Here is a 13,656-nt window from a genome sequence, read left to right as displayed (position 1 = left end):
GCCTGGGGTAGCCCTGGTTATTTAATATTTTCATACACCTGATATGTCCAAACGACACTTTTTGGCCCTTTTAAAAAAAATGTTTTGACCAAAATAGAGATTGACCCCTTAGAAGTAATGTGAACCCCCGAGAAGCATCGGGTTCAGGTATGTTGTGTCTGGAATATACAAAATACGCAACCTCGTCTCCTCATCACCACGCTCATGATCCATAATGCAATCATCTAATGGGTCCAACATCATCACTCACAGGGGGAAACTTTGCAACGCAAAATGGAGTTGGTGTTATTACCAGAAATGAGGCGAAACACAACGTGACGTTAGTTATGTGCAGAATGTTTTTCCCCGTTCAGCCGTTGTCTACCTACTGGAAGTACGTGTTTCCAGTCTGCTGCAGCGATGATTATGCGGGATGTAATGAACTGGCTTATCTGTTGGAGGGATCGCGCTCAGCGATCGATGGCAGCAGATGCACGGAGCCCAGTCACCACAAAGAGGAGCCGCCTCGGGCCCCCGGGGGGAGGGGGGGGGGGTGTGTGACACACGAGGCTGCACCATTATTATTTCCCTCCTTTTTTAGACTTTTGTAGTCGCGGGTCGTGAAATTAAAAGTTATTGATATTATAGGAGGGTCTAATTAATTCTTCTGCAGTTTAATTGGGAAATGCGGCTGGTAAATAAAAACGTATATTTGAACAGCTGGCTGAAATGTAATTTCCCATCAGCCTAATGTGTTTGCAAGCCATCAACAATTTGTTAGCATTAATAACAATAAATTGAGTTAGTGGAGAGCCTTGGAGAAGCAACCGCAAACATGATGTGTATTCAGATCACAGGGCCGTTCTAAATGATAATTTCACAGCCATTTCCAGGACATTAATAATAATAGCAAATTAAATGGTAATTATTGTTATGTGGATACAGGTTGACAACAACCTGTTCTGTCACCTCCACCTGAGTCCCTTTTCACTTGTTTTCTCTTGCATTAGAGAGGAGGTGATGCATTTATTGTTTGGCATCCAGACTGATGTATTTGAGCTGCTTTCACATTTGGCTGCAGTCTCCAAAGAGGCTGAATTAGGGTGTCGTTTTTCATGAAAGCTCGCACTGATCAGTGATGATGCTCGTGTTGGCTATGTGATACCGCTATGCAAATGCTTGCTCCTGTTTAGAGCGTTATTGATGCAGAAATGGATAGTAGCTAAACATTCCACGTTTTATAGTCTGAATTCAAAGTACCTAATCTCTGTATTTTTCTACTTTACATTTCCTGTCATTCATTCATTTGAGATTTTGGCCGTTACTGGTTTAAAATTTGATACATCATAATGTAGTAAAGTAGCTTTTTTAATTAAAACGACTTTGTACTGCTAGTTCCAGATACACATAAAGCGATTAATACTTTTTATACCTGATAATGCTTACATACTTTTGCAGAAAGAAATTCCAAGCTTCAAAGACATTTTCCCAGTGAATTTACATTGGGAAATGAATAATGTTACTGGTATATCTTTCTTTGAGTGCTTCTGATGAACACTGATGATGGGTCACACCTGTATTAGACTTCCACTGTTCCGCCATGTTCAACAGTACTGTCACGTGCAAGGGCTTTTTAAAATCATTACCATGATGACAGACCTGTCCGCATTTACGCCAAGTACTAACAGTTAATCCATATTAAGGGTATCTCCCTCGGAAAGGACAAAGCGCACCATAATCAAGTTGTACATGTATGCAGAGCACATAGCAATCAGAATCTTTATGGATTGCTGTGTGATAACATCTCAGCAAGTGCAGTCTGCTCAGTGTGGCCACATTCTTGAAGCGGTTATACCGGTAATCAATATTTGTATATATCAGCAATGGCTGCGTGCGTGTGAAAGGTGATGCTTATAGTGAGGAATCTGCAAGGAATAGACCCCCCTCTGCTCTATGAAGCCCTTAAGCATCTCTCATCTCTTTTCGGGGTCCCACAATGTTTGCTGTTCAGGTAAAGTATTCTGTTTAGTTCGAGGTCTCTTGAAACCCAATGTACACCAGCTGCTAAGCAACGAACCCCAGACAGAGTGACCACTCACTAGGCAACAAAAACAGCACAACATGTTGATAAGTAACCCAGATTGTCCTTTTCCATCTATTAAAAACAAAAAGAAAAAGGTATTCTTATAGCAAAAAAGCTTTCTATGTTTGTTAAAGAGGCCAATTCATCTCCTTTGTTCATTTAAACCCAATCATATTGCTGGTACAATCACAATAAAAGGAAAACGGATTAGAGAAGTTAGTGTTTCTACATACAAATTACTCGTTAATTCCAGATTTAATAATGTGTGATCATCTGCTCTGGTCCGGGCTCCTCCCACCCTTTAGGTTCCTCCGGTCTCTGGCAAGCTCCCTCCCCTTATACATGACCTTAGCGTGGATATACTCGGTGGCCATGATCATTAAGGGCATCGTGGCGGAGAAAGAGGCGAGGCTTAAGGAGACCGTGAGGATCATGGGCCTCAGAGGTTCCATCTATTGGCTGAGCTGGGCAGCGTCCAGCCTGCTGCCGCTGGCCTTTAGCGCTCTCCTCCTTTCCTTTGTACTGAAGGTGATTTCAAAATGATTCAAACAATAATTCAAGGAGGACCCAACACTCATTTTGGAGAGTTACATCTATGAGGTCTAATGGAGTGATGCAACTTGTGTTTGAAATGCAGATGTTTGTCCAAGGTGAAGCACAAACACGTTTGTACATAATTGCACTTGAAACTAGATAATGAGAAGAGTTGCTCCACGTAACCGCCTCCTCTGTAAGAATTTCATCCCAGAAGCGTCCGTTACAATAGCGCCATTGATCCAACAGTTCAAGCGCCCTTTTGAACATATAATCAGAATAACGTGGTGTCATGTTGTCGAATTGGATGGATTAACGATTTGCTCGCTAAAATCAACGTTGGGTCCTCCTTCAAAAGTGCCGGGGTAAAAGAGTGTTCATTAGATCACGTAAGTATCAGAAATATGAACATACACATTTTATGTAGTGGATTTAGAGCAATAATACAGCGCCAAGCAACAATTTGCAATGTAGAGATGGGGGTAGATGATGCAGCCTGAGTTCCACATTGATCACCTTTTAACCCTCTCAAAACACTCTTCTACTCTGCCCACTACGTATTAATAAATGAACTGTAATAATCACATTTGCTGTTTCTCGGTTGCCTTGATAAATATCTATTTTTTTTTTATTTTTTATTTCTTTCCTCCCGACTACTCACACAGTATGGCAAAGTGCTGCAGTACAGCGACCCCTCGGTGATCTTTGTCTTCCTGCTGGTGTTCTGCCTGGCGACCATCACTCAGTGCTTCTTCATTAGCGTCTTCTTCTCTAAGGCCAATTTAGCAGCGGCGTGCGGCGGCCTCATCTACTTCGTCCTCTACCTGCCGCACGTCCTCTGCTACGCCTGGAGGGACGTCATGGGTTTTCAGGCCAAGGTTGCAGTGGTAAGTCCGTCTTTGGCTCCGACATGGTTTTTAATATCTGCGCCAGCTGTTACCGTACATGACTGTCTTTTTGAGTTTTATTCTTCACTACCATGATCCAACTTTTGCAATCACGGTTATTAATTCTTCTGTATTTTACCGCGACATCCAAAAAGGCACAGGACTGATTTGATTGGTGCTGGTTGTTACATATACGGACGTGAATTCAGTCCCACTGTCGATAATGTGTGTGAGGGATTGGCCTGTATGCCGCCTAACCAATTCTGCTGATAAGACATCAAATGTGTGTGCAAGATGAATTGAATAGTCCCGTATGGTATGAACCCAAAAAGGTTTAAAAAGTGTCGTAATATCTGTCGTTTTTCATTTTTTTCCCCAGTTTGTTATGACTTATTTGGGCAGAAAACGGAAGGGATTTGTCAAAAACCAGACAGTACCATGAAACATTCCGATAAAAGAAGAGACAGAGTGAGGAAGTTTGTGATATTCTCTTATCCTCCAAGAGATAAAGATAAATAGTACACCATTGCTCAACTTTCAGTGTAGCCTTTCTGCCTGACCTTTGTGGCGGTGCCGGTATCATTTGTCCTGCGGCTCTCCTTTCTGCAGAAAAGGACACACAAAATCTTAAATCTTCCAACGTGCGAGTGGATCCCTCCAGAGTTTCTATCCGCTCGTGTTTTCTTATTTGCCAATTTCATCATTGCTGCATGGGGTGCAGGTGGCCGTGGCCAACAGTCTTGTGTTTTGCATTCATTCAATTTGAATAGTGGAGGTCAATAATATCTTACATTGGCACCTGGCAGGAGTCCCATTCGTTTTCTTACACTCCCTGTTTACATCCAGCAGTGCCGACATGGCTTGTCTTCCTGTAAGCCCATGTTGTATATAATGCACTGCAAACCTTGTTTAATCTCGACACAAAGTGCTATTTGCTAGGTGCCCCCCATTGCGCTGAGTTTTCTCCGCTGCTCCAACTAGATGAATGGCCCTCTAGCCCTCTAATTAGCATGAGCAATGTTCCTCTGACCAAACCACTTCCAGTTTTTCCTTACTCTGTGTGTGTGTGTGTGTGTGTGTGTGTGTGTGCCCCCACACGCACACTGTCCTTGATAGTGAAGTCTTTAATCAGAACAAAATTATGAAAGATCCCTTGAATTTATTATTATAATAACGGGTTTAGATTGCAGCTTTGTGTTCATCAGTTTATCAGAGGGCCACTATGTCAATATCCAACAACCTGTCTGCGTACTTTCATTATTTCTCCGTCTTTCAACCAGTTTTTAATGAGGTAGAAACAAGAGAGAGCCCAGATATCCTGAAAGCCCAAAATATTTTTAATTAATCTTTCAGTCCTCAAAAAATGGTAATTTTCTCCCTACATCATTCTCCAAAAAACACCTCCTGTTTTCCTTTGCTGGAATTAATTGAATTGATCTATTCTTTTGCAACATCTGGAAGCTCCCGTAAGCATATTTTTTTGTTGAAACTTCTTGGTTGCAGTATTATGGCCGCTGACATTGTACAGTATACATTATAAATGTATTCTGCATTTATATTCAGGGCCCTTTGTAGTTCTGTGGTTTCGACCTTGACCAACCATCCAAAACAAGTCATTTCCCTCCGTTGTGATCATATCCGTCACTCCAGCTCTAGTTTTCAAACAAACACTGACCTGCAAAACGACGTCGTAGAAAGTGCTAAGATGCAGATTCATCGGAAGGGGCCGTATTTGTCTGCCTCCCCCAGGCCCCGGCCCCCTTTTTCTCACATGCCAAATAAGTGGCTCCTGTGATTTTGTCAGCCGTTCACACAGAGTTCAAGGATGGATGCCTACCAGCCCTGCTGTCACGCCTCATCTACTTGCTCACTGTTGATTGCTTGTCAGAAGACAGGGGCGGGGGGGGGGGGTGGTTGGAGGATAACGCAGGAAGTTGCGAGCAGTGTCAGGAGCCGGGCCAGAGGTTTCGGTGTCGCCGCGGGGGCTTTCTGGATCCTCTGCCCCCGATAAACGCGGCCGACGAGGCATCCGCGACTGTTCGTCCGCTATGCGGCTTCAGCTGCTTTTCGACGGGAGGCGAGGATGCTGCGAGCAAATGAGGCGTGAGAAGACAGCTGGCAGGCAACGTGGCAATGCAGAGTGATAGGCCATGCTAGATGATGTCTCGCGGGCAAAAGCGTCATTTGCAATTTCCTTCTGTGTGAGAGGCGTCAACACGTCTCGGTTTTCCAGCGCGCACATTTTAGTCTCCATCGTTGTTTCCTGTCTAAAATGAAGTCTTGAGAGATTTCCCACAAAGGCAAACGCGGCAATTAGACCAGCTGATGCCTGGCTGCGTGTGTTCTTCCTCCGTCTGCGGCGGAAGTTTCTTGATCAGTTGAGTGTGACCTTGGGTGGCAACGCAAAGTAGTTTACCTGAATTATTTAGTGAAATATAGTTTCAAAAGACACTTTGAGAGAACAGAGATCTCCTTTCCTATGGAGAATTTGATGAGCAGGTGGTAATGATTCTCACATGGGTTAAAAAGCTTCGCCTTGGACTTGGATCTTTTCCCTCCCAGAGTCTGCTGTCGTGTGTGGCCTTCGGCTACGGCTGTGAGAACTTTGCCAAGTACGAGGAGCAAGGCATCGGCATCCAGTGGTACAACATCAACACCAGTCCGGAGGAGGGAGGGCGCTACACCTTCATAGTGTCCATCGTCATGATGCTCGTTGATGCTGCAATTTACTGCCTTCTCACCTGGTACATCGAAAATGTCTTTCCAGGTACTCATTATTCAGCAGATTGATTAATTTCGTGTTATTTTTAAACTATCTAAAAATCCTTTTTCCCCGGGTCCTGCCTAATAGCCGATGCGGCCCTCTCCACAGACTAGGTTTAATGCATTTCTCATTGACTTCAATTAATGCCAGAATGTCAAGAATAAACACGCGCTGTAAATAACCACTGGCCGAGCTGTCGTAACGTTCCTCACGCTCGATGGCAGGCCAATATGGAATCCCGAGGCCGTGGTACTTCCCCTTCACTGCATCCTACTGGTGTGGGACAGCCTCCACGGCCGCCGCTGACCCCGCCGCGCTGCAGAACTCCACCGAACACGACGGTAAATTAGCCATTTCATTTTCAGTAACCCTAACCCGTGGTGAAGGTGAAAGAGCACAGGTGAGTTTCAAGTATTACAAAAATGTTTCCAATTATATTTCAGAGGAGTGGGGTATTTTTGTGTTTTAGTTTAGAGTTTGTTTCTTTTTACATTTCTGAAGGCCCAATCAATATCTTTGAAGTATCAGAGGAATAATTCTTAATTTAAAAAATGCATACATGAATAAACTTTCTGCAGCATCAATACATATTACAAATTTAGTAGTGCAGTATTTTCTCCTTGAGTTTCTAATAGAAGAGCTACCTTTTTCATGTTTCTGTTTAATTTATTTAATATGTCTGTTAAGCTTTGTTTCTTGTTTTAATTGTTAAATCAACTGTCAAACTAATGAAAGGTGGTACAGATGATTGACAATTTGACTACAATGGAAAAATTCACACCAAACCCTTTTAAGAAATGAAACAATGTGTGTGTGTGTGTGTGTTCATGAATGTATGCCTTGTGTTCCTGAAGAGTACCTGGAGAAACCGTCTCCCAATATGAAAGCAGGGGTCTCAGTCCGCAATCTCGTTAAAATCTACAAGACTGGAAAAAAGCTTGCCGTGGACGGACTGAGCATGGACTTCTACCAGAATCAAATCACATCTTTCCTCGGCCACAATGGAGCTGGAAAAACCACCACAATGTGAGTTTCATTTCATCATCTGTTTCCCCCACGCTTGGCCTCTTGTGCTCCGCGATCAGGTATTTTCATTTTCCGGGTGCAACTATAATCCAACAATGCCGACTGTACCGCAGCAACGTCAATGCGCCGGGCCCCCCTGCTTTTTAAAGCACACCGGGGCGGCCGTTGTTTTGATTGCGTAATTCATCTAATCGCTGTTTACATTTTTTTCTGTGTGTGTGTGTGGGGGGTAGAAGCCAGTGGCCCAGAAAGAATGAGTGAGAGAGTGAGCAAGTGATGCAAGACTAAGGGCCGAAAGGGGGGGGGGGGGGAAGACATCCGCTCTGAGCCGCTGTAACGAAACGTAACAGAGGAAGGACTCGGTCACACACCGGCGCTCTGTGGGGGGGGGTCTGTGAGAGGCAGTGTCACAGTGTCACAGTGTCACAGTGAAGGCGTGACAGAACACCTAACGGCTTGTTGCTGCTTTTGAGAATGTACAGACATTTCGTTGCGTTCCACATAGCATCCCACTATGACCCTGACACAATATCAGAAAGATGTTCGATGAGGTGTTGATTTTTTTCCAATTTCATGATATTTTGTTTGCGGCTTGGAAATGATTTGCTCATGTTGGTAACTAATTACAGTATAATTAATGAGATGACATTGACAAGTTAATGGAGGCAATGAGGATAATCATTGCTCCAAATCTCTGTTTCTTTTTCAGTTAAAAATATTTTTTGCTATCTTTGAATATCATGATATCATTAAATTTAGCTTCCCTAATCTGTTTTTTTTTTGTGTGTCTTTTATTCTCTCCGTAGGTCAATTCTGACAGGACTGTTCCCACCCACGTCGGGGACAGCTCTCATCAACGGATATGACATCCTCACTGACATGGACAGCATCCGAAAGTACTTGGGAATGTGCCCGCAGCACAATGTCTTATTCAATGAGTGAGTGAATTTCGAACCATTCCTGTTCCCCTCTAATTATTAGTCTAATCATGTTTGGCTTCCAGTGAATTTTAAAAAGAAGGACATGGGGAGAAAGAGATCATTACAGTGCTTTGTGGTAATATGCATAATTAGAGCTCAGTCCTGGCTTATGTTTCACATCAACACACCATTATCTTTTCCTCCCCAAATTTCACTTATTCACTGTCGCTATTCAGTTTTTTTTTAGTTTTTTTTATTCCACCTTTAGAGTCCCCTCTATTTCTCTCTCCCACGAGCTGGGTACCTGCATCCGAACGCAAGTGCTACATCATAATTATGTCTGAGGACCTGAAAATTACTTTCATTAATATTAATCCCAGACAGTCAAAGCATCTACACTAAGTACAGGTTAAAATATTCATGCAATCATAGAGTTAGACATATTAGTATCCCACTTCTGAGGCATATAATGAGGTTATGATGAAACTCTGCACTTTTTCCTTACATCATTTCGCAATAATGCCTTTAGAATGGAGCCAGATGATCTTACAGAATGCGTACGTCTGACATTTAGATCTTTCAAACACTTGCATATGAACGAGTGGGCAGGTGACGGCCTTTTTTTTTTTTTTTTTTTTTTTTTCTGTCACCCCGTGCCGCCTCACGTGTCAATCAAATGGGCGTTGCGATATTATTTTCACCTTGACAGCCTCACGGTGGAGGAGCACATCTACTTCTACGCCAGGTTGAAAGGACGCAGCCGAGCGGAGGTGAAAATTGAGATGGACCAGATGATTAAGGATGTCGGCTTACCACACAAGCGGAAGGAGCTTGCTAAGAACTTGTCAGGTGTGTCCGGATGTGCGCATGTGTGACATGTTTGGGGCGTGTGTGACGGGGTGCCTGATTGAATTTATGTAAAAATTTAAATTTAGTTATTGATGTGTTCATCAAATTCTGTGCTCGGTGCATTCATTTCCTCAGGGAAGGAATTTGGCCCGTAGATTATGCTTTTCTATCCAGGATAATGCCGCCCAGTTAAATGTGCATGTGCAAGCAGCTGTCTCACGGTACACATGCACTGTACCTGTGTGTCACAGGTTGTAATTCATTGTCTTGGGGGCATGAGCAAGCCCTGCTTGATAAATTGTTCCCAGTCACGGATTGCTTGTGTGCAAAATCACTGAAATATGACTTTCAAGGTTGATCTAGGCTGACATTTCCACTACATTAGCACCGCATTGGCTGCGTTTTGAAGAGCGAGCTTTGACAATGGAGACCAGAATAACCCAAGGAAGGTGTATCTATCCCACTGCTATCAATCATTTTACTCTATCGTGAAAATAAAAACCTGGAGAGGGACATCTTGACACATTTATTTGACAAACAGTTCTCCATATTGAGTCCATTCCACATCTAAAACCTAATGCTGTCGGATGTTTGTCGAGGACCTTTCACTGATAACAGGCAGAATAGCACGGGACAAAATGTCACGTCAATTGCCGTTTTTACCTTCTTTTTTTCTTCATAAAGCACCTGCGATACTAGGATACTGATGGAGATTGCACTGTGTTCTAGGTGGGATGCAGAGGAAGCTGTCTGTGGCAATAGCGTTTGTCGGCGGCTCAAAAGTCGTCATCTTGGACGAGCCCACAGCAGGAGTGGACCCTTACGCCCGACGGGGTATCTGGGAACTGCTGTTAAAATACAAACAAGGTACGGGAAAAGGCGGCAAGGACCAAGGCTTTGAAACCCTCCAAGTTTGTAGAATTGGCTTGAATTCACCGAGTGCATGTTTGATCCGTTCCAAGCTGAGAAACTTTCCCGAAAAACTGAGCTCAAGTTCAAGGTAGACTTTTAAGTGCAATGGTTGAGATATATTCAATATGAAAGCTGTTACGGTAATGACTATCCAAATTTGCCAGCACTTGTTTTGTAGGGTTTTTTTGGGCCTTTTTTTGGGCCTTTTTTTTCCCCTTGCCCTCAGTGACACTCTGTGGGTGGAGAGAAGTTATAATTTGTACTAGAACAGATTGAAATGGAAGTGAGGACAAGTGAATCCACGAAGATTTAATTGACATTGCTATTTAACGGAGTCTCTAATTGTCTGCACCATCGGCCTGCTTGTCACGCGCTGGCCTTATATACTGTGTGGTTGCTGGTGGCTTTAAGCGGGACATGGACGTCACAGTAAGACTGCTCTCAACAGATGTCTTAATGTTTAATGTGCATTGAGTGACATTCCGCCCTCGCTGTGTCATTAGCTTCTCTCTCTCTCTCTTGTTAAGGTGGAGATGACTCTGTTATAATGAGAACACCCACATCCTGGCTGCTTGAATGACTCATGTTTTCTGCCTCTGTAGTCTTATTCGTATCAAAGTGTTACTAAGGTTTGTCATTAAAGAAATGACGCTGCGGGCAGTCTGTTTGTATGAAACGGATGAAATTGGACCTAATATTGCAGTTGTCCGTAGCTAATTAAGTTTTTCATACGGAATGGATCCTTTAATGTACATTTAAGATGTTCAAGATTCGACAACTATGCTGAATCCTGAATCTTGTAGTGAATAGGGGATGTTTTTCATATAAGCCTAATAAGGTTGCATGTTGGTATTGAATTATGAGTTCAATTTTTGCATTTAAGTATGCTTCTATTCCGTAGAAAGTGGAGATTTAAAGTCATTCATTATTATCCACTACTAGAAGTCGATTGCTTTTAAATTGCCTTGTTCATTATGTTATGGAATGGGCTTTGATGATGCTATTCATATAATGGGATTTTACTCACAGCCTTGTGTGTTTTAGCTGTGGCAGCATCATTTCATATCACCTGTTTTATTGATTGTGAATTAATACCTTTAGCAATTTACAAGCCCATTCTCTTGCATTGAAAGGCCTGATTTCTTTTCTCTTTTAACTTTTTGTATTTCTCAGTGATGCACACTATACACGATGTAAAACATTTGAGATTAGATATTAAGTATATGTAAGTCTCCCACTTACAGGACCAGTTAAAAGTTTGTACGCACTTTCTCAATGAATTGAATGAGAAAATGTGTCAAAACTTTTGACTTGTACTGTACATACAGAATTTCAAACTTGTATTTGGACAATTAATCACTATCCATGCACCTAAATTATTATGATTAAGCTCATGCAATCGATTAAGACAGCTCCTCCAAAATGCAATGACCCTTGATATTTTACAGAATTTTAAGTTTAATAAGTTATATTTATTGTAGACATTCACTTTTTTGAGTTTCTCCGTGATTTGTAATAAAAGGTTGTGATTCCGGGATGCATTTTCCCATATATAGTTAATGTAAGTGATCTTAGTCGAGTCATTTTCAGGACCGAAAAAACCCTTTCTCAAATTGTTTGGGGTGGCTTATTTATTAATGTGCAACATTTTCAATAAACCCTGTTGAAGGGTGGAGGGAAACATTTTACCCAACACTCACCTGTGTGACATTTATCAAATTGTCACGGATTATTTGCAATAACCACAACGTTAAAACGCTGACAGTGAACAAAGATATTCATCTTCCAGCTGCATTTCTACCCATTTGTGTTTTTCCCTTGAGTTTGGTCACATTTAATCAAAACAACAGGCTAGCTGCGTCTTTTCGTTTCTAAATGTATTAACCTAAATTGATTGCGGGACTTGAACCCCGCTGGCTATGGCCCTCCCCCACACCTGTGTGGGATTTGCTCTGTTTTCCTCCCACAGTGTAGGTGTCAAGGAGGTTCAGTTGACTGTAACTGGCCCATGGGCGCGAACGTGAGCTTGAGCGGCTGGATGTCCGCGGACCGGATGTACCCAACATCTCTGGGTGGGATCGTGTCCCGCCCTTGCTTCCCTTCCCCGGGATAAGCAGGTCCAGCTAATGGATGGATTGATGGATGATTGCCACAAACAGCAGTTAATCAAGTTTCGTCCTGTAATTTATCTTACTGCCGATGTGAATCATATTTGTCCAGGCCTACTCACCCACTGTGAAATCCATTTCTATCAACTTGATTTAGAGGGAAGGAAGCTAAATAACAGAAAAAAGATCCCCAGCCTCACTTTGTTGTACGTATTGCGAGTACCAACAATTTACCTGAACAAGGAACTCCATTTGATATATCACTTTGTGCCGTAATGCACCACAACACACTATAAATCAACATACCTTTGTGGGCCATCTGCAGTCCAAACACATTTATTCTACTCCCAACTCGCAGATGATGCAGTGCAATTTGGGGGTTTTTTTCTCCCCTTTTGTAAAGCACAACACATCCTCGGGAAAAATCATTTGTGAGTTTGAGCATCCCCTGCTAAATGCGCACTCAAACTAAGCAACATCCCCCCCACCCCACCCCTTTACTCCCCCTCCCTTCTTAAGCATCGCTTTCTCCATCACATATGTTAAATGTGACTGAGTTGTGGCTTTTAGGAGTTTGTATTTAGAAGGATCCAGACTTGCTTGGCATAGCATGAGGCAGCAATACTTGACCGAGCTCAGCTGGTCGCGGGGCACAAAAAGTGTGGGAGGTGGGAGATGAGAGCAGGGGAGACGGATTTCGAAAATACTTGGCCAAGAAAAATGGACTCATTGGGCTGCAGCTAATCACCCCCGAGTGCGTCCTTGTCCCCCGGAGTAATGGGGACCTGCGACGATACAGATTTCAGCTAGACCCGTGTGACAACTAAAAAAGCTCAGCAGTGCACCTGACCTTTATGCAAAAAACACCAAATTCAATGAATACAGAATGACAACTCCGCCCAACCATCTACTTACTGAGAGTACATCTTTCAGTTTTGAAGCCAGTGGGCTTGATGCGACACACCTCTAATCTCTAAAAGGAGTTAGTGTGATCTGGACCTTGCTTCCCAAAACTTAAAAGGAGTCTGCAATCTTGCTATGGACATTCTACAGTTGGGCAAAGCGGTGCTTTGAGCTAAATGTTAGTGCAATGGACATGGTTAAAGCCTCCTTTTAGCTTCTTGTGATCTTTGGAAAATATATATTTTTTTTTTACAAAACGAGGGCTTTAGACAAAGTGGTGAACCCGTCAGCTGACCTCGGCATCTACAAAGTCATGCCAACAGCATGGCTGAAAATAAATCAGCTGTAATTAGCATTTGTTTAAAAAAAAACACAGTTAGTGACTTCTATAAACGATCTTGTCTTCATCACTTAAGGGTAAAGGCATCGGGTTAACTTTTTCCTGCTTTGAAATGGACTGGATCTAAAGTCCCAGAGTGCTCTGTGATGGCGCCGTCACGCCCACCGCGGGGGGGCAAGACCACGCTGTGACTTAATTACAGATCTGATCCTCCTGATCTGATTTCTGGGGTATGCGATAATGAATGTGTGTTATGTGGTACAGCGCTGTGTTAACGGATGATGACACCTGCGAATAACCTCGCTATGCATGCTGCAGTTGCAATTGTTTGATGCCTCTCGAATCAAAGGA

The 13,656-nt window shown here is 42.9% G+C and overlaps 1 protein-coding gene across 1 annotated transcript in view; it reads left to right on the top strand.

Annotated features, from left to right (window-relative positions):
• Positions 1-13,656, top strand: part of LOC119222665 (phospholipid-transporting ATPase ABCA1-like) — a 111,427-nt gene that overhangs the window by 34,650 nt on the left and 63,121 nt on the right. The window contains exons 16-22 of the mRNA XM_037479473.2: positions 3,262-3,483; positions 6,046-6,250; positions 6,472-6,588; positions 7,102-7,273; positions 8,080-8,211; positions 8,903-9,042; positions 9,772-9,909. Coding sequence (XP_037335370.2) covers positions 3,262-3,483; positions 6,046-6,250; positions 6,472-6,588; positions 7,102-7,273; positions 8,080-8,211; positions 8,903-9,042; positions 9,772-9,909 — 1,126 coding nt within the window. The remainder of the gene's footprint in view (positions 1-3,261; positions 3,484-6,045; positions 6,251-6,471; positions 6,589-7,101; positions 7,274-8,079; positions 8,212-8,902; positions 9,043-9,771; positions 9,910-13,656) is intronic.

The sequence above is a fragment of the Pungitius pungitius genome, chromosome 1, assembly GCF_949316345.1.
Source record: "Pungitius pungitius chromosome 1, fPunPun2.1, whole genome shotgun sequence".
Lineage (NCBI taxonomy): Eukaryota > Metazoa > Chordata > Actinopteri > Perciformes > Gasterosteidae > Pungitius > Pungitius pungitius.
The sequence above is the reverse complement of the archived record's forward strand: the minus strand, read 5'-3'. Positions and strand labels throughout refer to the sequence as shown.